This window comes from Cyclopterus lumpus, chromosome 24 (assembly GCF_009769545.1).
Source record: "Cyclopterus lumpus isolate fCycLum1 chromosome 24, fCycLum1.pri, whole genome shotgun sequence".
NCBI classification, from domain to species: domain Eukaryota; kingdom Metazoa; phylum Chordata; class Actinopteri; order Perciformes; family Cyclopteridae; genus Cyclopterus; species Cyclopterus lumpus.
The window spans coordinates 17,934,071-17,957,862 of NC_046989.1; the positions used below are offsets into that span (position 1 = coordinate 17,934,071).

Genomic DNA, 23,792 nt, shown 5'->3' on the forward strand with positions numbered 1-23,792 from the left:
GCAGGCCCTCCACCTTTTTTGTTAAGCTGTCACTCATGCCACGCCCCTGTAGTTGAAACCACGCCCCCCACACCAGATCCCTGCCAAAAGTCTGAACCTGAAAAAAAAAGATCTGAACCTGAAAAAAAGATTTGAACCCGAAAAAATAAGATTCGAAACTGTAAAAAAAAGATTGAAAGTTGAAAATATAAAATCTGCTACTGAAAAATGAAAAAATATACTGAATCTAAATTATATTTAAACCAACAAAACTTTTCAGTTCTTTTTTTTTCGAATACATTGTTGAACTTTTCAATGTTCAAGACCAAAACTTGAATTTTCAGGTTCAAATCTTTTTTTCAAACGAGCAAAACTATTGGCCTGGATTTGGCTCCATAAGCAAGCCTCCCCAAGGTCCTAGTGCCCGGTCATTATATAGTTAAGTATGATGATGGGTTATTGGATTGTAATTTGAAGGGGGAGAAAACATACAAACCTGAACACGCACATATGTAGCATGTTAGAGATATAAATTAAATAACGTGTCCATGTGAGAAACAATAGTTTAATTAAATGACATCACAAAAAAAAAAAAAATATATATATATATATATTGTTAAAGCCAATAATGCCAAATTATTTGGGGGGGGGGGGCTGAAGAACAAAATGGTCCTAACGACACCCCTGCTATACTTTATATTATGCCTTTTTAAATAGCTTTTTTTCTACATAAATGTTTGTGAATTTTTCAACTATACCCATTGACTTCAATACATATAACCGCTGTGAGATCTGCGTCTGCGCTTTCAGAAGGAAGTCTTATTACTAGTTATTGCAGCCGTTTTTTCTCTGAAAGTGGGAGGACTGCAACCGTCGTCTGGCATCTAAAATATTTGCATTGAAGTATGCAGGTGCATTACGGCGGTCAGCTTGGCTGAATATTAGTAGTACCTAGAAATGGCTTCTTAACAGAAGGACAAATTAGTTGTGACCTTCACACAGCCACTGGGATCAGTGAAGGACATCAACTACCTGGACGAGCACTGCTGTACCACCGAGCCCGTCTGCAAGACTCAAGATGAACAAAGTTCACAATAAAGTGAGAAAAAAGCAAATACTTTAAAATCTTTATTTTGGGCTTCAATAATTGTATAGAAAAGCTTTTTCTAGCCACTGTCACATATGTGACTCATCGTTACCAACAGCCTGCTTCACTTCTCATATTTATATCTTAGTACATCCAACTTCCTGCTTTCCACTCAGACACCTGTACCAGCAGAATATTAAGGACAATATAAATCACCATAATGTATCGCGGTGCATCCAGGAGGGGCTTCTTCCTCTAATAAGGTAGAGTTTCACAGAGCATTTGTTTTTAATATGGTCCAGACACATGGCCGATCTAGGTGTAAACATGACTACAGTGATCAGAACTTAAACTTTAAAACAAAAACCCAAACAAATAAGCACTAATAAATATCTAATGAGAAACATCACTACTGGTATCTCTTTTACTGAAAACATGAACACAAAATTATATTTACAGAGAATTCAGTCAGCACAGCATAAAAGAATGCTACCTAATAGTTTATATTTCACATGTACTCATCTACAGCTGCAAAAATAATTGTTACATGTGTTTTTTTAGCGTTCACAATTGAAGTTTGTAAATGCTCATGCAGTCAACAGCTCACCGTTTGTGAGAGTACAAACTTCATTGTCATATTACCGCCAAGTTAAAGCTCAAATAGGTTCAAAACAAATTCATGTGGCAGTGGTGGGAAACAACCAGTTCAGAATTAGGAATACGATGCAGAAGGTTTCATCGGCATAGAAATGCAGGAATTACGTGGTTTGGAAGGGTCAGGGTTTAAAGCTTATGGATGGGTGCCGCTTGTTCACAACAGATACAAACGCTACTGTTGGAATAAACAAAAACACCTCACTTTGCTTCCTTCATATTCATGCACAGTGCAAAGTGAGTGGGCCTGAGGTAGCAAAACCAAATCTATTCCACTTTGGGATTGATATAGAAAGAAATTATCACATGCCTCTTCACAGTAGTGCATTTTTTTTTTTTTTTTAAACCTCCCAAATCAGTTTACACTCTCAAATCAAAACTAGATGTCTATAATCCAAAAAAAGAAATAGAAAAAGATGCAACAACATTTAAGACAAAACCTTTCTACCAAAGTTCTGAGTCCTGAGAAAGAATATGAGCCCTAGTTCCACTGTGCAGATTATCTAAAAAAAATAGGTAGTATTTATCAATCCCATTCTTCACAATATACACATGCAGTATGATTATAGTAGGAAGGCGTACTTACACTATTATTCATAATAGCCAAGCTGATATTGTAACGAGCGAGTAAAACCTACCAAAATGATGCAAATGGTGAGATATTCTTGAAGTATAAAACAATTGTGTATATACAAAAATATACATCCTAACGAGACAGTCATAGCAGAGGCGTCCCCCCACCACAATCTTTTTTAAAACTATTCAAACCTAGATTTTCTATACAAAGAGGCAATGTTTCCACTCCGTGACATTTTCTCTTAAATTCAAAATACTGTAGCGCCTTCAGTCCAGAATTAAGATTTGAAAAATTCTTGGATTAAAAAGAAAAAACTATAACAAGTCAAATAATTCATTCAAATTAAAGTTTTGTTTTTTTGGTGAGCCTTAATGGCTATAATATTGGGTAGAAAAAGGCCTCGGCTCAGGAAAGTCCAGAGCCAGGCTCCTCAGTAGACGCGAGGAATGATCCGGTAGCGAACAGTTCTGCAGTACTCGTCCCACGCCGAGCCGTACTTCCTCCTGCACTCGCTCATGTCACGGGCGTCTCGGTGCACAAGCAGGATGATGAAGTAGATCATGTAGTACCACGGCAGGAGGTGGCTGAAGCCTGTGGGGTGAGAATTACATTTTAACCCGGCTGTCAGTTGGGGGAAAAAACAAAACTATTTGAAGTAAATGGTTCAGAGAGTTTAGTCATTTTTTATTTACCACAGCCACTCGTGGTGGTTAGAATACAAACTACAACAATCTATACCTAAAACCATGTTTGGTGCGGAGCTAGAGGATTTTGCAAGGTCAAGTTTTCATGTAACACTTTAAGAAAATCCTTTAAATTGACTGGGAGGTGTTGGTGAAATGGGGTGGAATTTATTTGTATTCATATGACCAGGACAGTGCATAATAAACTAATTTCAGTCCAGAGACAGTTAACGAGCATAGACGGTATAAAACATGGACGTGTTGCTTAACGCTTGCTTGGTCATCAAGGTGCATCTGTAATTCACGTTGTTAATTGAGATGCACATTTTCTCATGAAAAACAGGCGGTTTTTATTTTTTTTAAAGTCGGTACATGAACGTCTGCTCCTTCGTGTCTTAGTACAACCAGCTAAGCTAACATGCTAGGTATGGTGAGCGCATATGCTAATAACTGCTGGAATGTTGCATACATTGAATACAGTCTAGTTTCTGTGAACCACTCAAGTGGTTTGTTTAATTTATTTTAGTGTAAATGTGAAGCCAACTCACCACAGGGTAGAGACCAGGCCAGAGCCATCAAGAGGTCTCCCAGGTAGTTAGGGTGGCGGACCACACCCCACCAGCCAGACACCAGCAGACTCTTTCCTGTAGCCGTGGGGATAATCTGTAGATCTGCAGAGAACAGAGACCCAAACACAGGTTACCACGGAGATACAGAGATGGACAAAGACATGAAGGGGGTGGGGCGGTGGTTATCTGGACCCGTTTTGGCACACGGTGCTAAAATCATTCATTTATTGACTGAAACTCTAGAGGGTCCATACATCAGGAAATTAAATGGCTGGTCATCTTCCCTTGGAGGTCAATAAAGAAATGTTATTGTGGGGGGTTGTCCTCTCATTACACAACCATGACATTGTTAGCATTAATTCCACAACAGAACTTACGAGACAGTTTGGGGTCTGATGGGTTTCTCCTGAAGGCGTTCTTCTCAGAGTTGGACTTCCTAAAGATGTAGAAACCAACGACTGAAAGACAGAGGCACCAAGAAAAAACTTAAATATCGAACTCAACTCTCAAGGCAGTATCTTTCATCAAATTAGCTGTACTTGAAGTAACAAGAACTAGAGACTCTAGTTTGATGCTCTGCTACTTACGTTTGAGTGTGACTATGGCTGCAACGGCAGGGAGGCTCAGGTGGTTGGGGTGACTGACCAGGTAATAGGCCTGCAGGGTGTAGGTAAAGGGAACCCACACCAGATCACCAAAAGCCAGCATGAAGCCAAAACCATCGTGCATCAAGTCCATGGTGGTTAGAATGGCCTCCTGAGGAAGAACAAAAACATCTGTCACTTTGTTTTCATGAATGTTCTCTGATGGCTCAGAATTTTTAGACTGGATTATATATGCAATTAAATTTTTTGTATTCATCAATATGTTCTATAAAATTCCCTTATGCTGCGTTCACACCACACGCGGCGCGAATTTTTCACGCAACCAGATCCCATCCATCCATCCATCCATTATCACCCGCTTATCCGGGGTCGGGTCGCGGTGGCAGCAGGTTCAGCAGGCCGACCCAGGCTTCCCTCTCACCCGCAGCACTTTCCAGCTCATTCTGGGGGATCCCGAGGCGTTCCAAGGCCAGCCGGGAGATATAATCCCTCCAGCGTGTCCTCGGTCTTCCCCGGGGCCTCCTACCAGTTGGACGTGCCCGGAAAACCTCTAATGGGAGGCGTCCAGGAGGCATCCTAACTAGATGCCCGAACCACCTCAGCTGACTCCTTTCGACACGAAGGAGCAGCGACTCGACTCCAAGCTCCCCCCTGATGTCCGAGCTCCTTACCCTATCTCTAAGGCTGAGCCCGGCCACCCTACGGAGGAAGCTCATTTCGGCCGCTTGTATCCGAGATCTCGTTCTTTCGGTCACGACCCAGAGTTCGTGACCATAGGTGAGGGTTGGAACGTAGACCGACCAGTAAATGGAGAGCTTTGCCTTCCGGCTCAGCTCCCTCTTCACTAAGACGGACCGGTACAGCGCCTGTTTTACTGCTGCAGCCGCACCGATCCGCCTATCGATCTCCCGCTCCACCTTACCCTCACTCGTGAACAAGACCCCGAGATACTTGAACTCCTTCGCTTGGGGTAGGCAGTTTGCCCCCACCTGGAGGGAGCAATCCGCCGGTTTCCGGCAGAGCACCATGGCCTCAGATTTGGAGGTGCTAACTCTCATCCCTGCCGCTTCGCACTCGGCTGCAAAACGCCCCAGTGAATGCTGGAGGTCACGGTCCGAGGAGGCAAACAGGACCACATCATCCGCAAACAGCAGAGAGGCGATCCCGAGACTCCCGAACCGGATCCTCTCCGCCCCCTGGCTGCGCCTAGATATCCTGTCCATGAAGGTCACGAACAGGACCGGTGATAAAGGGCAGCCCTGGCGGAGGCCAACACCCACCGGGAACGTGTCTGACTTACTACCGAGGAGACGAACACAGCTCCTACTGCAGGCATACAGAGACCGGATGGCCCGTGCCAACGGGTCCGGCACCCCATACTCCCGCAGCACCCCCCACAAAAACCCCCGAGGGACCCGGTCGAAAGCCTTCTCCAGGTCTACAAAGCACATGTAAACTGGTTGGGCAAACTCCCAGGACCCCTCCAGTAATCTTGCGAGGGTAAAGAGCTGGTCCACTGTTCCACGACCGGGACGGAATCCGCACTGTTCGTCCTGAATCTGAGGTTCGACAAGCGGTCGGAGCCTCCTCTCCAGCACCCTGGCATAAGCTTTTCCCGGGAGGCTGAGCAGTGTGATACCACGATAGTTCGAGCACACTCTCCGGTCCCCCTTCTTGAAGATGGGAACCACCACCCCGGTCTGCCAGTCCATGGGCACTGTTCCCGACCCCCATGCGACACTGAAAAGGCGTGTCAACCAAGACAGGATCCCATGCAAAGTCAATGCACAGATGCATTTAGACGCAAATTTGCGTTGGGCGCGATAAGATTCGCCCGAGGCGAAAGCCAATCAGCGTTGAGATGCTCCGTCCGTCACTGTCCTGCCGTTGTTGAAATCAGAAAAAAATAGAGGACATCGTAGCGGTTTGCGGACCCCCCGAGCTCTTTAATACTGCTACAGGTTAGCCTGAAGTAGCGCTGGAAGCGGCAGACATCCAGACGCAGTCCCTGGAGAAGACGGTGAAATTCACCGAGCTGTGTGCGGCGACGGATGATGTTATGAACCCAAATACGAGGGCGTCTGATGTTCTGACGTTTGTAGTATTTCCACAACAAGTAGAGTAGAAATAGTGGTTATTTATTTCATGGCGGACGGTGGTAGACAAGCCACGGAGATAAGCCACGCCCCCTTTTCGCGTCTAAACGCGCCTGTGCATTGACTTTGCATGGGATCTGGTCGCGCGTTTGGTGTGAACGCAGCATTAGAGTGATATTCTTGAGAAAACGTCTGTGTGCTGAGCGTACCTCATTCCAGAGGCCGTCCACCACGTAGAGCAGCTGGAAGAGGTTCACGAGGATCATAGAGTACGATGGAGCATCCAGACCCTGCTGCTTCATCTCAGCCAGCGCCATCGCAAAGTTGATCAAACACTGAACTCACAAATAAGAAGAAAAATCATAACGAATATTTCAGAAATCATACAGAATGCTGTGTAGCCATTTATGAAGACACCTGCCAACTGTCATAAGACATTTTTGAGAAACAATTTAGTGCGTTCAGGATGAACCCATGTTTACGAGCTGCTAGAGAATCTAAACTAAGAGTTTGCATTCACCCCACGACCATGAGCAAACACATTAAATTCATTAAACTCAGGCCATAATCTGAGGTTAAAAATAAATTCCGCATGTGGCCACCAGAGGTTGCAATGTGTGAAGAAAAAGACCAGCCCCATTGAAACAGATGTGGACCTTCATCAACTCTGTAATTAGCTGTGGTATAAAAAAGGTACATGTTTAAAATGACATCACTGCTGCTACTTTTAGTCTATCTTGCAATGGAAATACAAAAGGCCTCTTTTACTTATAAGAATACACTTCTTCTTACTTCAAGTGCTCAATAAATGTAGTACTGAGACATGACATTGGTGTCCCATGACAACTCACCCAGCCAATCAGACCAGGGCGCATCTCGCAGAAGAACTTCAGGTCAAATTCTTTGATGCGTGGATTGAGCTCGTGTCCTTTGAAAAAGTCATAGGCCACATTGCCTGGTGAAGTGGAAAAGACATCAGACATCAGGAGGCACAACACAGTGAGACGGCGACTCTGGAGCTTTCCCCCTTACCAGAACTTCCCCCCAGTGCCAGCTGCTCCCCAGCAGCGTACTGAGAGCGGACATACAGGTAGACGCTGAGCAGGACGGCGACGAGGAAGGAGGCTGCAGTCAGCTGCAGGAAGTGGCTGTGGATGTAGGTGAGGTCAACGCCCTGGTGCACCGCTGCTGCTACAGCTAGAGAGCTCACCGCGACGGCGCAGAAACCTGGAGGGGCATAGAGCGCTGTAAATACAGATGGGACGGAAGGAAAACAAAAAAAAAACTACAAAGAAAGAAAGTTAAAAGAGGACAACAGAAGCGGCCTCTATAGACTCGAGGCCTGTAGCGATCAGTTATAGTAACAGATGAGCCAGCACCTCAATCCTTAGTTGTCAGTATTAGTGAATGGTAGAGGAACATGGAGACAAGTGCTCACGCCACACAGCCTCACCATTGGTTCTATACTTCAGCTTCTTCCCAGACCGAAGTGGTACTCCCTCGCTCAGCTAGAGAGAGAAACAAGAGACATTCGGATTAACTGACATGCACCAGCTTTTGATCTAAGAAAGTAAGTATTATTTCAGCTGACATACCAAACACAAAAAAATGTAATCATTTAGGTAAGTTAGTGCAAGATATCAAGAGGCAGAGATGAGCAAGGATGTAAAGAACCGCTTCCTTTTTCCTGTTGAGAATCTCGTTAATGGTTACTCCTGACCAGTAATCCAATTGCTGCCTCCTGCCAGAGATAAACAGAAAGTCATCCGCTGGTTCACGTGTACGGGTTAAAACCCTTGTAGAGTCGTTATGGTGACAGGCCGCCTGGTCCCCTTCGTCTCTCTCTCTCTCTCTCTCTCTCTCTCTCTCTCTCTTTTTTTTTTTTTTTTTGTTGCAATAAATGTGTCAGAAAATGTCCTTTGTGTAAATTCTTTTGCTCTTTTTTTAAAGGATAAATGCATCTTTCCAAATCTGGCAAGTATGTCATTATTGTATGTTATAGATGCTTAAAACAGTGTAATAACACAAAAGTAAAGAAACATATTTGAATTTATCAGGTTTTTCTTTATAAACAATTTTAAATGAACTTGTGTAAAACCTTAGACATTACAAGAATGAAATTTAACCTATTCTACATCTTCTCAAACATGTTATAAGCTGTTATATTGGTAAATGTCCAGACGTTTTAGAAATCTTTTTAGCTCCCTGAAGCAGTTCCTGTCCAGACAGACAGAAAACTGCTTCAGGGAGCTAAAAAGATGGTTAAAACCATTTTAAACATTACCGTAATACTGCTACGCTTCTTAACGTTCAGAATCCGCTGAATTACCTTGATAGCGCAAAAGGTTGAGGAGTTACGGTAATTTCAATTTTGCGTGTCACCGTCTGGTGCCAGGTTGTAAGCGCCGGCGCAAGACACCGCTTTAAAAGAGTTAATAGAACAAGTAAAGGCAGTTACCACCTTCTCTGTATGTTCTGGGTTCAGTGAAAGACTATACTGGTGGTGACTGGGAGAAACAGACTGCACTCGTGTGCAACAACACCGACTTCATGCTATTAATTAAAACATGCTTGCATTTATTAGTTTGTTCAGTTCTAAGCTTTTCTCACTCACCTTTCCAACAGGAAGTATGTAGAGCAGGGCCTGGAATAAGATCCAGAGGATCACAAAGCCAAGAGCCTGAGCATCCCAGAAGGCTTCAAGAGCGGGTAGAGGAGGAGGGAAGTTGGTCAGACTGGGGTCCTCCAGGTTGACTTGGAGAACCAGGAAGAGAACCCAGGCCGGCAGGAAGAGCAGCCAGAAATACGCTCCTGGAGGAAGGGAGAGACCGTTTGAGGATCACTTTATGACACACACACACACACACAAGACTGTTAAAATCATAGTTTATGTTTCATAAGATAAGATATACTTTATTGCCCCATGATTCTGTCTTCACTGGGGATGTTAATAATTAACCGTTGTACCGTTAAAGAACTTTGACCAAATAAAGCAGTCAGTTAAAAGAAATATTTAAATGTTTCTAAAAAGCAGAGGAAAAACTTGAGAAACGTTTTAGTTTCGGTTGCATTTTCTGACAGAACCGGCGCAAAGATGAAAATCTAACAATGTCATTTGATTGTTTCTGGCTCAGGTTTGGCGATTGTTTAAAGAAAACAGGCAACAGGCTTTTCCCTTCCGCTGGTGGGTTTTGGGTTTTAGAGGGTTGAAAAGTATGCCAGTGAGACAGACAGCTGACATAAATTCATACATAAATTTTAGGGTGAATAAATACAGGTGTGTGCCTTTGAAAGCACCGGGACCTGAATTAAACTGTGGGAGTCCTTTCTTTGGCTAGTTGCCGCGTTTCTCATCATCCTATAACCAACCTATCTTGCCTCCAAAGTCCAGAGGGGTGGCCAAGGAGGCAGCAGGAGCTGCAGCCAGCTTGGCATCCTTCTCCCCCAGCTGCTTTGGTTTGGTCTCAACTGGTTTGGCATCTCCATCGTCCTTCCTGCGGCGCAGATTGTAACGGCCTTGGGTCTTATCAGGCCCCACCTCTACCGCAGCCTCAGATTTCTGAAGAAGGATTTTGGGATTATTAAAAAAAAAATACAAATCAAATTAAAAAGCTGTAAAAGACGTTGGCTCCCAATTTCAACAAAAAGTGAGGTGCCGAGGATCTTGGAGAGAAAACAATGAATCCTGCACACTGTCCATCACTTCATTGACGAGGTTTTGATCGTCAAACCGTCATCACGTAAAGTTCCTATAGACAAATCCAGGTGAAGGCGTTTCAATTCTAATGTCTTGTATATAGTAACTTTAAGATTTATTAAGATCCCCATGATAATTAATTCACAGCTCTTCTCTTCATTTAAGTTTTTTTGTAAATCTCAATATGTTCACAAAGTAAGGCTTGACTAAAAAACTATTTTCCCAAAGCTATGACTGAGCTATCAGAAAGCTTCTCACAGAGGGTGTAATTATCTAGGATTATAGATTAGGTCCCATAACCATATAGACCAACAATGACTTGAGGCCAGCTGGTCTCAGGTCTGTCATCCTACAGGGATCGAAACCGGCTACCTTGTGGTTAAGGGACGACCACTCTCCCCATGAGCTACAGCCGAAAAAGGGTTTGAATCATAAATACAAAAGAAGTTGCATTGTTGCTTTCAAATCCAAAGGCATGGTGTTTTTCTTGACTTTTGGTCTGTCTTCATATGTGTTGATGTTCATTTGTGTACTAAGAGTGACTGTGCAATGTGCATGTCCACCACTGATATATTTGATATTTTTCCACCACGGAGCAACATGTTTTTAATTACAGAAAAGAAAAGAAAAACCCACCTCATTTACTGTGTTAGCAGTGTTATTCTCATCTTTTTGTTTCTCTTCTTTCTTTTCATGCTTATTGTTGCCATTGTTCTCAGCTGCCTTTGTCTGTGGCTGCCCGTCAAACAATGGAGGGAGATTGATGGAGATGAAGGGGGACAAAAAGGGGGTGCAAGTGAGGAATAGGCAGAGGGAACGTGACGGGTTATGGTCAGAATCCAGAATGACAGGGACTGAAACTGACACAATTCCCCACGACACGGTAATGATGATTTAGGACATTTGATCATAATCTTGCCAGATAACTTTAGTCCTTCTGAAAATCAACTAATGGCACAACTTTAATTTCAGTCAAGACAATTTTATTGATATCAAAAATCACAAAGTTGACTTTGAATCAGTTATTTTTAATTGACCAAGACTTGTAACAAAGCCATCTCATCTATAGGGACATTTAGTCCCCCCCTTAATAATTAACCCATTTGCACCTGCAAACTAGGTTTTCAATTTGCTTCGGTTTAACTATTCTCTGCGCTGGGCTAGCACAAACCTGAAGTTAAAATCAGAATTCGAAAAGTGTGTTTTTCTTTTACTAGAAAAATGTGCACCATTCATTATATTTAAAGGAACAGTAGTACCATGTGCCCAGAGCCTCAGATTGATTGAAAGACTTGAATAAGCTGTGGAGGCACAAACTCAAAACATTTGGAACAACCAACTTACTCGGACACTTATTATATTGTAACTCATTCCCAACTAGGGTTGTCTCGATATCAAAATTATAACTTCGATACGATACCTGCCATAAATATCACGATACCCGATACTTACGATACCACAAATACGATACGATACTGGTATATTTATCTATAATAGTAATAAATAAAACATCTGTATGGTTCCCTTTTTACCAGCTTGTTCCTGCCTAGCTTGTTGAACACTTAACAAATGGCATTAATATTAGTATTAGCCTACAGCAAGATATTAATGAAAACTACATGGTGTCATCATAGCACGGCTATGTAGCCTTTTGTCCGTATCTGACCAGATGACTACATAGTTCCTTTCATAAGTATAAGCAATTGTAGAGTTCATATGTTATCTTAATTCATGGAATCATTATTTTTCCTTAACAAAAAAAAAAAAATACCAGCATGTAGCCATTTTGCATCAATTGTGTTTTATTTAGTGCACCTCATGATCACATAGGATTGTCGTTAAACTAGGCTAAGGCTACTCGTGTTAGGCTGTATGTGGGTGAGCTTAAGGTGCGCACCATGTTTATAATCACATTTGATTACATGTCGTTCTTTGAACTCTTTGAAAAGTTTGGGGTGTCTGTCTGAAAGGTGCTTTGCCTTGTTTGACGTGTTGCCTCCCTTGTTCTGAGTGGCTTTGAAACACTGTCTGCAATGTTCCCAAAGTACTTCCAGATTTCACTTCTGGCAACTTTTTTTTTTTTTTTTTTTTTTTTTTTTTTACAAAAAGCCGATGACGGTCGGTAAGCTCCGGCACAACCAGCGGAGCCCTGCCCGTTAGTGTGTGAGCGCTGCACAGCCCCCGCCCCCTTGCAGTCAACGCGCTGGGCAGCATAAAAGGAGCGGAACAGTGAGTGCGCTCTGATCATGCGCTAGTTTAATAAAGTATCGATTTTTTGTTTAAATAGGGAAAGCCCAAAAAACAGTTTAGCAGAGTGTTCTAATGTGGTGGGGCACCCAGATTAATATGCAATTATGACAATGGACAATTTATCTTGTAAGCCTAAAACCAAATGTAATGTATTGTATGACTAGGTTGGTGTCACAGGAAGCAAACATGGAAATACTTATTGCAGGTCCAAGGCACAGACTACAAATTGACAGTGCTGCTCTAGAGCTGCTCTGCTCTTTGTTGCCTGGTAACAACAAAACGTAGCTCCAGGAAGTAAAACCTGAAATTGGTAGATACTGCTTAGTGTTGCAACAATCTGATGAATGACATTGCTGACACTTAGCCATAATTTCTTTAATAGATGATATTAACCTTAATCAGAGACAGTCCACTAAGGCCATGTTACTCTATAGCTTGAGGTAAAGTGAATTGATGGAACCCTACAGCTGCATACAATGTCATGTAGGTAGCAGAGATGAACAGTAACACTGATCAAATGATGTCAAAAATACAAAATTGAAGATGCTGTGCCTTATACAATCTCTTTCTGTACATCAGCTTCTCCAACATCCCCAGTGCTGAGACAATAGGATGAGAAGGCTGCTGTGGCACTTACCAGGGGACTCAGTCGGATCTCCAGCGAATCCTTCAGCCTTGTATCCTTGCGGGAGGAAGTTACGCCATCTGTTATAGCTGCAGTAGTGACAGCAGCCGCCATGCGGGAGGACGAGCGCCGTGTGGTCCTCGCAGGGGAGCGCGACTGGCTGCGGCGGCGGCCTGGAGAGCGGGAGCGGGAGCGAGAGCGGGTCTGGAAACCTGAAGCATTCTGAAGGAAAACAGCAATTGAGCACAATAGGAGAGATTGCAACCGTTAATGGGCCTTGTTTTATAGGAGGAACAGAAGAGATACAGCCTATCCCATCTTTTATACAATAGCTTTACACAGTATGGTCAAGAAGAGGTTGTCTGCAAGGCTTCTGCGCTACAATGGTATTCCTCCAAATCATTTATAGGGGTGCACAATTAATCATATAAAAATATCAGTCACTGTTTGGGCTTCCCGCAAAATGTGAGCTTCGCTCATAAAAGAAACTACACCAAGAACCAGCCATTAGGGCCGATCGAGAGGTTTTGCCTTCACTTTTGAGGAGCCGTCATGCTGCTGTGTATGGCGACAAGTCTGTGAGAAACTTTCTCAAATGTTTTGAGCTGTACTGCAGTCAGGAGTACAAAAATAGTATACTGATTATATTATTAATTAACAGAAAGCAAACAACGGTTCAAACGAAAATGCACTGAATTCATGTGAAGAAGTACCTTACTTTAAGTCTCATTTTGATGCAAATAATTATTTAATAAAAAGCTAAAATGTAAGACAAATAAGACAAAGCAGTGCTCTGTTTTAATTTTGGGTAACAAGTTTTGGGACACAGTAACTTTAAGATGCACTGTGACTAAGGACCGCTCTTGTTTTAATTAAACAATTTGAATATTAGCAGGAATGTAGCACAACAGGGAAGTGAAAGTAGTGCTCTGTTTACTTAAATGGGAAAGTGCAATACAAATATTTTGTCTGTGAAAATCAATTAATAATTTTTATAATTTCGGCCATATTTCGGATAGTAATCGTGCAGCCCTAATAGTTCAATTGTAAAAATAATAATGCTATTAATTTGTGTTTCAGCGCTGGACATTCTTCAAAGCAGTGTTTCTACACAATGGCTATATTCCTGTGATATGACCTTAACACGGAAAGGAAAACAACATATCGTTTTTAAACTAGAGATGGATGGATACAGACAATGATATTGGTCCGATACTGACTCAAAAAGCTGGATTGGATGTCATCAATTACATAACAACTAATCAATCAATTTATTTTATAATTGAAAACACTGATGACATCAGTACCCAATACCCACTTTTTTAAAAATGTTATTAGCCTTTATTTAACCAGGTCGGTCCCGTTGAGATACAATGACCTCTTTTTCAAGGGAAGCCTGGCCAAGACAGCAACATAGAAAAATTGCAACAGTCACAAGACACAACAGAAATCAGATAACACAGATAAAATACATTAAAAAAAAGATAAGGCAACAGGACTAAAGCTCCGGATTCACACCAAAACAAGTACAAGTGCGATATGAAGCCGCTCCAATTTCTCTCACACGAGTCTTCAAAGTTTCAAGGTTGATGAGCTCCTTTACTTTAGAGTAGCCCAGGAATTGTATTGGGAGAGAAAAATAAGGTAAGTGCATCCCTTGTTATTCAAGCTTAAATAAGGACCAAAATGAGAACTACCTTTATAGCCGACAACCAAGAATGTTTCAACAAACTACTGAAAAAAGGCTGATTACAGTGAGATACTAAACAAAAAGGATGTTACATAAAAAGACAGAGAAGTTCAGTTTGCTACCTTCATGTCTTGCTCCTTGAGCTCCAGCTCTGTTCCATCCTTGTAGATAACGGTGTAAAGACTACTTTTGGCATCAAAGTCCAGCACCTTGACCTCATAATACAGGTTGCTGCCAGGCCAGCGGCCCATGACCATGTCCCCATTCTGATACCTCACAGTAGGCATCTTCATTGACCTTAGAAGTGAAAGACAAGAGTCATAGTAGAATAAAAGAGACAGCAAGAGGGCGGACAGCGAAGCAAAGACAGTGCATACAGGTGTGAGAGAAAAGAACAGGTAGGAAGGGAAGGACACAGGAAAAGGAGATAAAAGATGATAGTTTTTAGTCTTTCATCAAAAAAAAAAAAGTGTGGGCTGAGTAGAAAATCAACATACATGTTGCATCACATGAATAAGGACATTTTTTGTACTTATTTATTGAAAAAACTGTCAATGCAGAGTAAAAAGAAGGATATATTGATATAATGTCATTGCACCCAGCCCTTTTCCATACAGTCCACAGAAGCCAAGCATGAGCTCAAACTTCAACAATCTGCTACAATGACAACTATAGAGGCATCGCTGAATCTCAATGGTCTCATTGTCACTCACTCTGCCTTGGCAGTTAAATATTTGACATACTACTCTCTCTCTGTCCACTGCATTTACATACAGGGCAACTACTGGACAATTTAGTTCACGCAATTACTGAAGCAATGTACTCTATAATCAAAAACTTGAAATGGTCGTAGACAAACAGCAGTTATGCAATTCATTGTTGTTCAAAAAGACACACGGCCGAGGATTAGAACAACCACAGAAGACCTCTCTTTGAGAAGGAAGATGCTCTTGAGCTAAAGAATTGAAGCAGAAAAGAAATTCAAACCAACTAACACAGCAGATATATGTTAACGTATGCAACAGGTTGAGCTCCTCCTTTTACTGAAAGAAATTTTAAATTTGTGAGCCAACTACACTGCTAGTTGTCGGACTGTAATAACGATTCTTCAGATGCGTCTGTTTCGGCATTGTTACTTTAGCCTACACTTTAGAATGCCAAAAGCCAAATGTAGTGTGCACCCCTGGATACAATGAGGTAGGCCAGACAAGGTCAGCATTATGGAACATGAGGGACCAGGGAGGCTCAGTGTCTAGAAAACCACTACTGCAGAACTGCTGACAGGTCCGTCCCTGCTAGGTTTACCCAAAGCTGTCTGTCTGACAGAGTTGTGCCATTTAAGTCACAGCCATAGAGGACAACCATAGAATCCAAAATGGTGAGAACATTTGATCAGTTCTACTAGAAGACACCCATTGAGTGGATAAATATGATTTTATTCCATGCTGCAGAACATTTGAATGATTGCCACCTGAAAAATAAGAAAAAATATAAAAAGGAAAACCCATGTGAAGAGATATACATGCATTACAGAACTCATTCAAAGAAAATCTCTTTACTGAAACACCCATGTTTCAGCTACGCTAAATCACTTTTCCATGCACCACGGTGCCACTGCCAGCATAAGAACAGAGGAAGCGTTGCAATAATGTGCAACATGTTTGATTAGCAGCACCTCAACAAGAACAGTGAATTACTGGAACTGAGGAAATACGCTTTGGTTTCAGCAAAGCAAACTTAGATCTCTACCTCCAGCGCTGTACTGGGGACAACTTTAGCCACATACCCTAATGACAGACTCATGTCAGCAGTCTTGCTGATTAAAATTCCAGTGGAAATTCCAGCACATTGCTTCAGTAAATGAAAGGTAGCATATAGAAACTGCTTTGAGGTGAGGATTAGTTGTTACGGTTTTGCTTTTTACTCTAAATCCTAAATCGTCCACCTCAGTTGAACTGTTGCATATATATCAAACAACTTCTTTATGACAATAATAACCATTATGTTACAGCAAAACCACTCTGTTGTACAATCAAATCCGATGTGTACCTCATCTCTTGTATGCCTTTATAAATAAAAAACACAAAACTCCAGCAGTCCTTCGAGATATCGGCTGGCCAGGATTACGACAAATAGGTAGGGAGAGTCAAGCCTTAATCCACTGGTAACTGATCTAATCTTATAAAAACACAACACCATTCCCGAACCAAGTCCCTGGGCTGCTCTCCTGGCCTGCCAGCCGAGTTCCATTCGGGATGTGAAAGTCAGGGCTGAATCGTGGCCGATGAGAGTTTCCCGATCAGATCTGAGGCCGGGTTGATAAAAACATACAGTAGGTGGAGTTTTAAAACAGAAGTCCACCCCTCCCCCCTTTGTGCTGTAGGCTGCTGTTTAGCTCCACCTGGTATGAAGCCCCTTTGACATGTATGTAACATTTGAATTAAGTTGTACACACCCACCATAGAGGCGATAACCCGTTGTTAACATCGCAGTGCCGTATTGTTTACCTTCCATAGATAGGATCAATCAGAGTGCGTCAAGCCCATGCAACACAAACTTTAACGTAATGACAGGATTTATTATGAGACCATCCAATGTGAGAGTGAACCATATATCATAATGTAGTAAAAATAAACAAAGCCAGTCGAAGAAAAAAAAACTCGTGAAATCTTCGTTTGAGTTTCAAACGTTAGTCTCGTGCGCAACTCGCATTGTGCGCACGATCATTTGGCATCGCGTTACAGTTAAAGCGATTAATTTAACTCGAGCACTTTTGTTAATTGACGCAAACTTATTGTAAGTCTGGCTGTTTTACACTCCGGGCATTAAAGTAAAGAGGTCTTGCTGCTTAATACTAATGCGAGACGGGTCTGTCTTCTACGACAGTAGTAACTTATAGCCTTTATACCGCAACTCAGTTCTAACGTAACGCCAAATGACCTGTTGCTTTAACGTTAGCTCGGTTAGCTTCAAGATGCCCCAATGCTGCTGGAGGCAACAAAAGAAAGGAGGGAACACGGCATGCATTCAAATGCTGTTGGCGAAGAAAACAAACCCACCCGTCAAAAGAATGAAACCCTGAGCACATGTGTGAACAAGTTCGACAAAACAAGTCATAGACGATAATGCAGGGAAAGTCCTCAAAACACGTAACGTTAGGCTACGTTGATGTGCACGCAATCTGAAGACACGACTCGGCTAATGTTATCGTGGTCGTTACAATGAAGCTAGCTAGATATTTATTTGTCTTTGACTGAGAGGTCACCGTCTAATTGCTGGCCAAAACAAGAATGCGTGTCGGTAATCTGGAAAACGCCAGTGTCCATAACGTTCACGTTAGTTAATGTCACCCTGCTGCCAGAACTAGCAAACATTACTAATACAACTCTGAACCATCAAGAATAAGGAAATGCTGCTTACACGCAGCCTAACGGTCACTCCGGCTTTTTTACTTGAACCAGTGGAAACAAGTTATTATTCCAGGAACTAGTTGGAGCCTAGTTTCCGTTAACTCTGCTAAAACCAAATTTCCCAACAAAGAGAAACGCACAACGACTTGCGATTTTTCCTCACAAGCCTATGCATTGGTCAGGCGCACCTACCTTATTGTTGTGCGAGTATTTCCAGTGAGTAAAAGTGTTAAATTAATCCTTTCCAAGACGAGGAAAATATTAAGTTAAGATATATATTTTAAAAAGACGTAGCGCTTGTTCTCCCTCCCTCTCTGGGTAAACCCATCAGTGACTAGGAAGGCGCGAAGGCTGCTGATTGGCGTGTTCAGCGTTCAGTTCAAATTGCTCTGCAATCTGATTGGTTGTCTGTGGATTTTAACTGAGCCAGGATTGGTTCTGGCGGGGGTTACGACTACTTTCTTTACTTTGTGTGAAATTACCAGCAGAGACAATGGTAGAAGTAGCAAAACCTTATTAAACACCATCTATATTAGCTACAAACACATTTTGTTTCATAATTACCCTGATTTTATTACAATTTCCAAAAAATAATTCAGAGATTAACATAATGTATTAAGAAAATAGTAGTGATTGTAGCAGTATTACAATACTGACATTGTATATGAATGTAAGATACGTTGTTATATATATAATACGTGTTTAAATATTTGACACAGAGAGGAAGAAATTCTCTATGTTTCTGCCGCTAAACATTTATCAAAAAAGGTACAGTATATCTTCTGGAAGACTTGCCATGCTAGCAAACTCTGGATACAGATAGTTGGTACATTACGTAGTAAATCACTTTGTAGCATCTCTGTGGAAGTGCACCAGCTCAAATTGATCAAACACAAAGTTAGAGTAGAGGAGGGTAACATGCCATGTCTCACTGGAATCAGCAAATGCCTATGGGGATATATATATTCTCATATTTATTTATGTATGTATGTATATATATATATTTTTTTTTTTGGTAGATATATAGTGAAATATATATGTATACAAAATATATAAATGTATATATTTACTTAAATTTGAGTGTATACACACACAATTTGAGTATATACACACTTATGCTTGTGGGGGCACCTGCCTGCTGTGACACCTGTCACTACCTAACGCTCCAACAAACACAGTAAGAGGAAGAAGGCCGATTTTGAACATTCAAACACTCCAATCCAATGACAACCTCCTATCTGAAGCTCGGGGTGTGTTCCTGTCTTAGCAGCTGTCGCAGCCACACAGCGCAGCCCCTCTCTGGCGTGCGAGATGAACAAAACCTCAAACAGCAGATGCACTGCCAGGCCTCCCTCTGCCCCGCCCACAGGAAGCGTTGGCGTGAGCGAAGCTGCACCACAAACTTGTGTGTTTTTAATCTGAAACATAGGCTTTATCCTGCATACCGGACAGGAAGAATACATGTGGCAACTGTAGTAAGGGCGACTGTGGGTCAGTGGTTAGCATGCCCGTCTTTCAATCAGGGGGTTTGCGGTTCAATCCCCGCCTTAGTCGATGTGTCCTTGAGCAAGACACTTAACCCTGCATTGTTCCCTGTAGCTGTGTCTACAGTGTATGAATGCAACATGATTGTAAGTCGCTTTGGATAAAAGCGTCAGCTAAATGACATGTAATGTAATGTAGTTCTTGAGGGTCACCCACAAACATTTTCAGATTATCATTAAAGCCACAACAGTTATACAACTTTAATGCAATCAAACAAGAGGAATATACATAACTGTTGGTTTATTTCTTTGCCCAAATCCAAATGTCAAATAGCATTAATCCTCACCGTGAAATCTGATTAGTCATGTGAACCCTTTAAATGATAATAAAGCAGTCATCCATGTTTTCTTTCTCAGTTTGGAATAAACACATGAATGACAAGGAAGTCAAGTCATTCGGCAGACAGTGTTCTTTTTATTTCTTTTTTCACAACAAAAAAACAAGCTAGTTTGGTGCTTTCCACATTCCCCTCCTCTACCAGGTCAGTACAAGTAGAACCGTATAGTTCAAATGTGGGTCTTGACCCCCAGTTCTGTCCTCCTTTCACAGCTCACAGACCAACAGCAGCACAAGAAGGAAGGGCTGCTGCAGAGACATTATGCGCCACCAATCAGAACTAAATTAAAACACGCTTTCTTCTTCCTCTTCCTCTTCCTCGTCCACGGCTGAACCTCGGCTGAAGCGAGCAGCCCACAGAAGTTGTTGTTCCAGTAGTCGGGCTGCGAAACAGAGGCTTTCTCAGTCAATATTCACTCCAAGTGAGACTGTTTAGAAGAAGAATTAGAAAAGAAAAAATAGAACTCAAGCCATAAATCCACCCTGAAAGTGTAGTGTGTAAAGGCGACTTATTTAAAAGGTGAAAACCCCAGTGCAAGGTCCATGACATCATTCTGAAAGAAACGGTTTCTAGTCTTGTATTGCAATTTTTATTTAATTTGCTCAAACAGAAACAAGATGTTAGCATGAAAGAAAAGACTTTGTAACATGAGAACAGTATGGTACAATGCAGCTGATATAGAAAAAAGTCTGGGAACCCATCTGCGTGACTCGGCGCCTCACACACAAAGGTAAGTGTTTCCATCAGCGTGGAGCAGACCTCACTGCAGAGCACCGTTTCAAAAAAGCTGTGCGTCTGAATGGACTACTCGGACTCATCTCGACTTCCGCTTTAGAAAAGATCCTCTCGGAGCAAAGAACCCTGACAGGCCTCGCGTCTCAAGGGCCAGATTGTACTTCTGAGCGGTTAGAAAAGCAACCTCACAACTAAACGGAAATAAATCCCATTTATGTAAAAAACACACCAAAAACCAGATGTTTTTTAGGTGGGGAACAGTACCAAGTTCATTCAAATTCTCCCTTTAAATAAACAGAAAAAAAAGAAAACCAAACTAAATAACAACTGCATGTGATCATAACGACAGCCCCCTAGATATTATTACTAGTCATCTTTATATGTTCGACATAATAAATGTAACTTCGGAACAAGGCACAAACCACGTAGCTTCACGAACAGACAAGCTTCTTCTCGCCACCTTCAGGTCACGTCCAAAAAATGGTGTTGGGCGTCTTTTCTTGTTTGATAGATCTCTCAAAAACAAAAATGATAACAAAAAAACAAACAATGAAATGAAGAAAAGAAAAGAAAAAGGCGATTATGTTGAGCAGGAGACGAGCCGAGTTGAATCCTTTGGTGAGAAAGTCGCCTGTCGGAGAAGTGAGGCTTTGTTGTTAGAGTTGATTTGCTCTGTGGGGTTTTGTTGTTGTCTGAAAGTGCAAATCGATGCGCTTGGCTGGGTGTTTCCATTTAAACAAACAAAAAAACAAAGTGCCTATTGGAAGTCTCCCGACTTTATGGAAGGACCATGACAAATCATCAGAGCGCCCCTTGAAATCAGAAATACTGACATTTATAAGGTGAACGGTGGATTTATTAGATTTTTTTTTATACCCGTGACCTTGACAGCTGATCTTGGAGGCAATAGCTACAGCATTTAGACATCAGTCCTGCGACACACTCAGGTTGATTGTACGTTTTAGTGAAAAACAAACTCGGCACCGAGCTGAAAGAGACGTGAGTGGGTCTACGAAGTGACGGCCCCCCTTTATCCATGGGACATCTGAGGGAAAGGACTTTGACCTCGGCAGGAGAAAAAGGCAAAGAGAGAAAAGAAAGATGAAACGCACGTCGTCAGTGAGCACACAAAATATTAAAATGGCACAATCACGTCCTTTTTAGGTTGTCCGGTTCACCTTTCATAAACTTTAGAAATGCAGTCAAATAATAATTATTAATAATAATAATAAAAGGATAAAAAAAAATCTGACTTGGAGTCACCGAATATCTGCAGTAACATCGTCCAACCCGGGGCCACAAATAAAAATAAAAACAAAAAAAGGGACAGAAGAGACTGTTGGGGGCGGGTGGGCCTTTAAAAATAGATGCTACACTTATTGCTTGTAAGAAAACTTGCGCAACTTTCGTGGCAGACCCGCGACCCGTCGCCCGTGTGAAAGGAAAGGGCTGAGACGGCACATGAAAACAGAGTACCTAAATGTGACAACCGGGGAAGGAAAAGTCTTTTCTTCCATCTTTGCAGAAAGAGCTTGGTGGAGGCTACAGGGAGGCGGCGGCCCTTTCCGCTGTACTGATGAGGACACAATGTCGACGGTTATGATTCCTAAGAGACGGACAAGAGAGCATCCCGTTGCAAAGGTGGGACTATTGAGCTACATGATATGGCCGACGATCTACACTGGAACAGACATGGTTGATAGATGCTTTTATTTTTTTATTCTTTTTTATTTTTATTCTAAATAACTTTTTGTCTTCTCTTCTTTTGTACATATTCAGGTTAAAATAGTATTTGAGGAAGACAAGCTTTACAGTGTCCTGCAGTGGTGGACTTCACCAGAGACTGTCGGTCCCCCATACGCACTCATTCACACGCAGGCATGCACGCATTCGCACACGCACGCTACCCTATGGCATTATCGGAAAAAAGACGTTTCTTTTTTAAATTTTCCGTCCCTTGCTGTCTCCAAACTCTGTTAATAAAACGTGCCATTTTGATAGTAAATCACAAGAGTTCGTATTCTTAGCATCAACGTAAAACGGATGTGCCGATGGGTTAATACAGTATCATCAAAGAGTTCAGTATTGTGTGTGTGTTGCTTTCTATTATAGGACAAAGAAATCATCTTTGCATAAAATACATGTGCTTCTCTTTCAGACACTGTCCTTCAGGAAGCGATCCCCTCAGAGAGAGGAGGAGGAGGAGGAGGAGGATGAGAAGAGGGCGGGGCTTCGTAGGAGGATGGATTCTGTGAGTTACAAGCACCCGACCTCCCAACCGCAACTCCGTCCCTGTTGTTCCTGTCCGATACTTCTCCGATTAACGTCCTCGCTCTCTCTCGCGTGATTGTTGTCACCATTTTTGTTGTCACCGTTTTTGTTTGGTTTTTGTATTGTTAGATATTTCTTCCGCTGTGGTCGTCTATCAGTTGTGGAGAGGGAGTTTGGATCCTCTACACCGTGCTGGACTTTCCAAGCTCCTCCCTGATTGCTGGGGACACAAATAGAGCGATGTGAGAAGTACACAGAATGACATGTACATGTAATACCTGTGAAATTTATAACATGGAGTGCAGCTTGATGACGGTGAATGATACTTCCTGTTGTAATTCTTAGTTCTGCTCAAGCGGCAACCTCCGGTTCTACAGAGTGAAGCCAATGCGGAAATGTATTAAAACTTGCATTCTCTCTACTGACCATCAGGGGTCGACTCCAGAAATAAGTCAGAATGTATGGAAGTCTATGAGAAAATGACTCTACTTCTCTCTTGATTTATTTCCTCAATAACCTTTGTAAACATGAGCTATTGTCTGAATCTCTAGTTTCAAGTCTTCTTCAATGCAGCATGATGTTCATTTAGTAAATGATGGTCCATTTAGAGTCAAACAGACCATAAAATAGGGTATGCTTGCATGCTTTCTTACTGTGATTGGCAGGTCACTGCTGCTACCAGAGAAGTATACTGTACGTCACTTCTATGCATTCCTAATATGGTCACTTCTGTTCACCTGTTGCGAAAAACCAAAATGGCGACGAGCAGGCGCGTTTTGCTTCTGTCTTTTTGTTTGCATGTAGCTGGCGGCAGCGAACACGGTGTGAAGCATACAATAACATCTCCCGGGGTTGTTTTGGCCGGTAGAAGAAGGAAGCTCCAGTGTGCATCTGATGACTGCACACTTGTCCATGTTTGCTATCAATAATGATGTTTTAACTTGCTGTATTTAATGCTAACCCTCGCTCTCCTCACTGTAAG

General features: G+C 42.1%; 2 protein-coding genes across 5 annotated transcripts in view; both read right to left on the reverse strand.

Moving 5' to 3' along the window:
* Positions 1-1,094: 1,094 nt before the first annotated feature.
* On the reverse strand, positions 1,095-18,271 carry lbr (lamin B receptor). 4 transcript variants are annotated; one of them, XM_034526950.1, is made up of 14 exons: positions 18,115-18,271; positions 14,635-14,809; positions 12,835-13,044; positions 10,584-10,682; positions 9,620-9,809; positions 8,865-9,061; positions 7,704-7,758; positions 7,283-7,477; positions 7,102-7,205; positions 6,460-6,585; positions 4,137-4,305; positions 3,927-4,007; positions 3,529-3,651; positions 1,095-2,888 (listed from the first exon to the last, which is right to left on the reverse strand). In XM_034526950.1, the coding sequence occupies exons 2-14, from the start codon at positions 14,803-14,805 to the stop codon at positions 2,728-2,730; spliced, it is 1,881 nt and encodes a 626-aa protein (XP_034382841.1). In that variant the 5' UTR covers positions 14,806-14,809; positions 18,115-18,271; the 3' UTR covers positions 1,095-2,727. The 4 variants fall into 4 exon arrangements, with proteins under 4 accessions (XP_034382841.1, XP_034382842.1, XP_034382840.1 ...); XM_034526951.1 differs by lacking the exon at positions 18,115-18,271 and adding an exon at positions 16,562-16,942 and having other exon boundaries at positions 9,629-9,809; XM_034526949.1 differs by lacking the exon at positions 18,115-18,271 and adding an exon at positions 16,562-16,936.
* Positions 18,272-20,498: 2,227 nt separating this feature from the next.
* The window catches only part of enah (ENAH actin regulator), a 154,440-nt gene continuing 151,146 nt past the window's right edge, over positions 20,499-23,792 (reverse strand). The window contains exon 14 of the mRNA XM_034526953.1: positions 20,499-23,030. Within this exon, the coding sequence (XP_034382844.1) occupies positions 22,993-23,030 (38 nt within the window). The 3' untranslated portion in view covers positions 20,499-22,992. The remainder of the gene's footprint in view (positions 23,031-23,792) is intronic.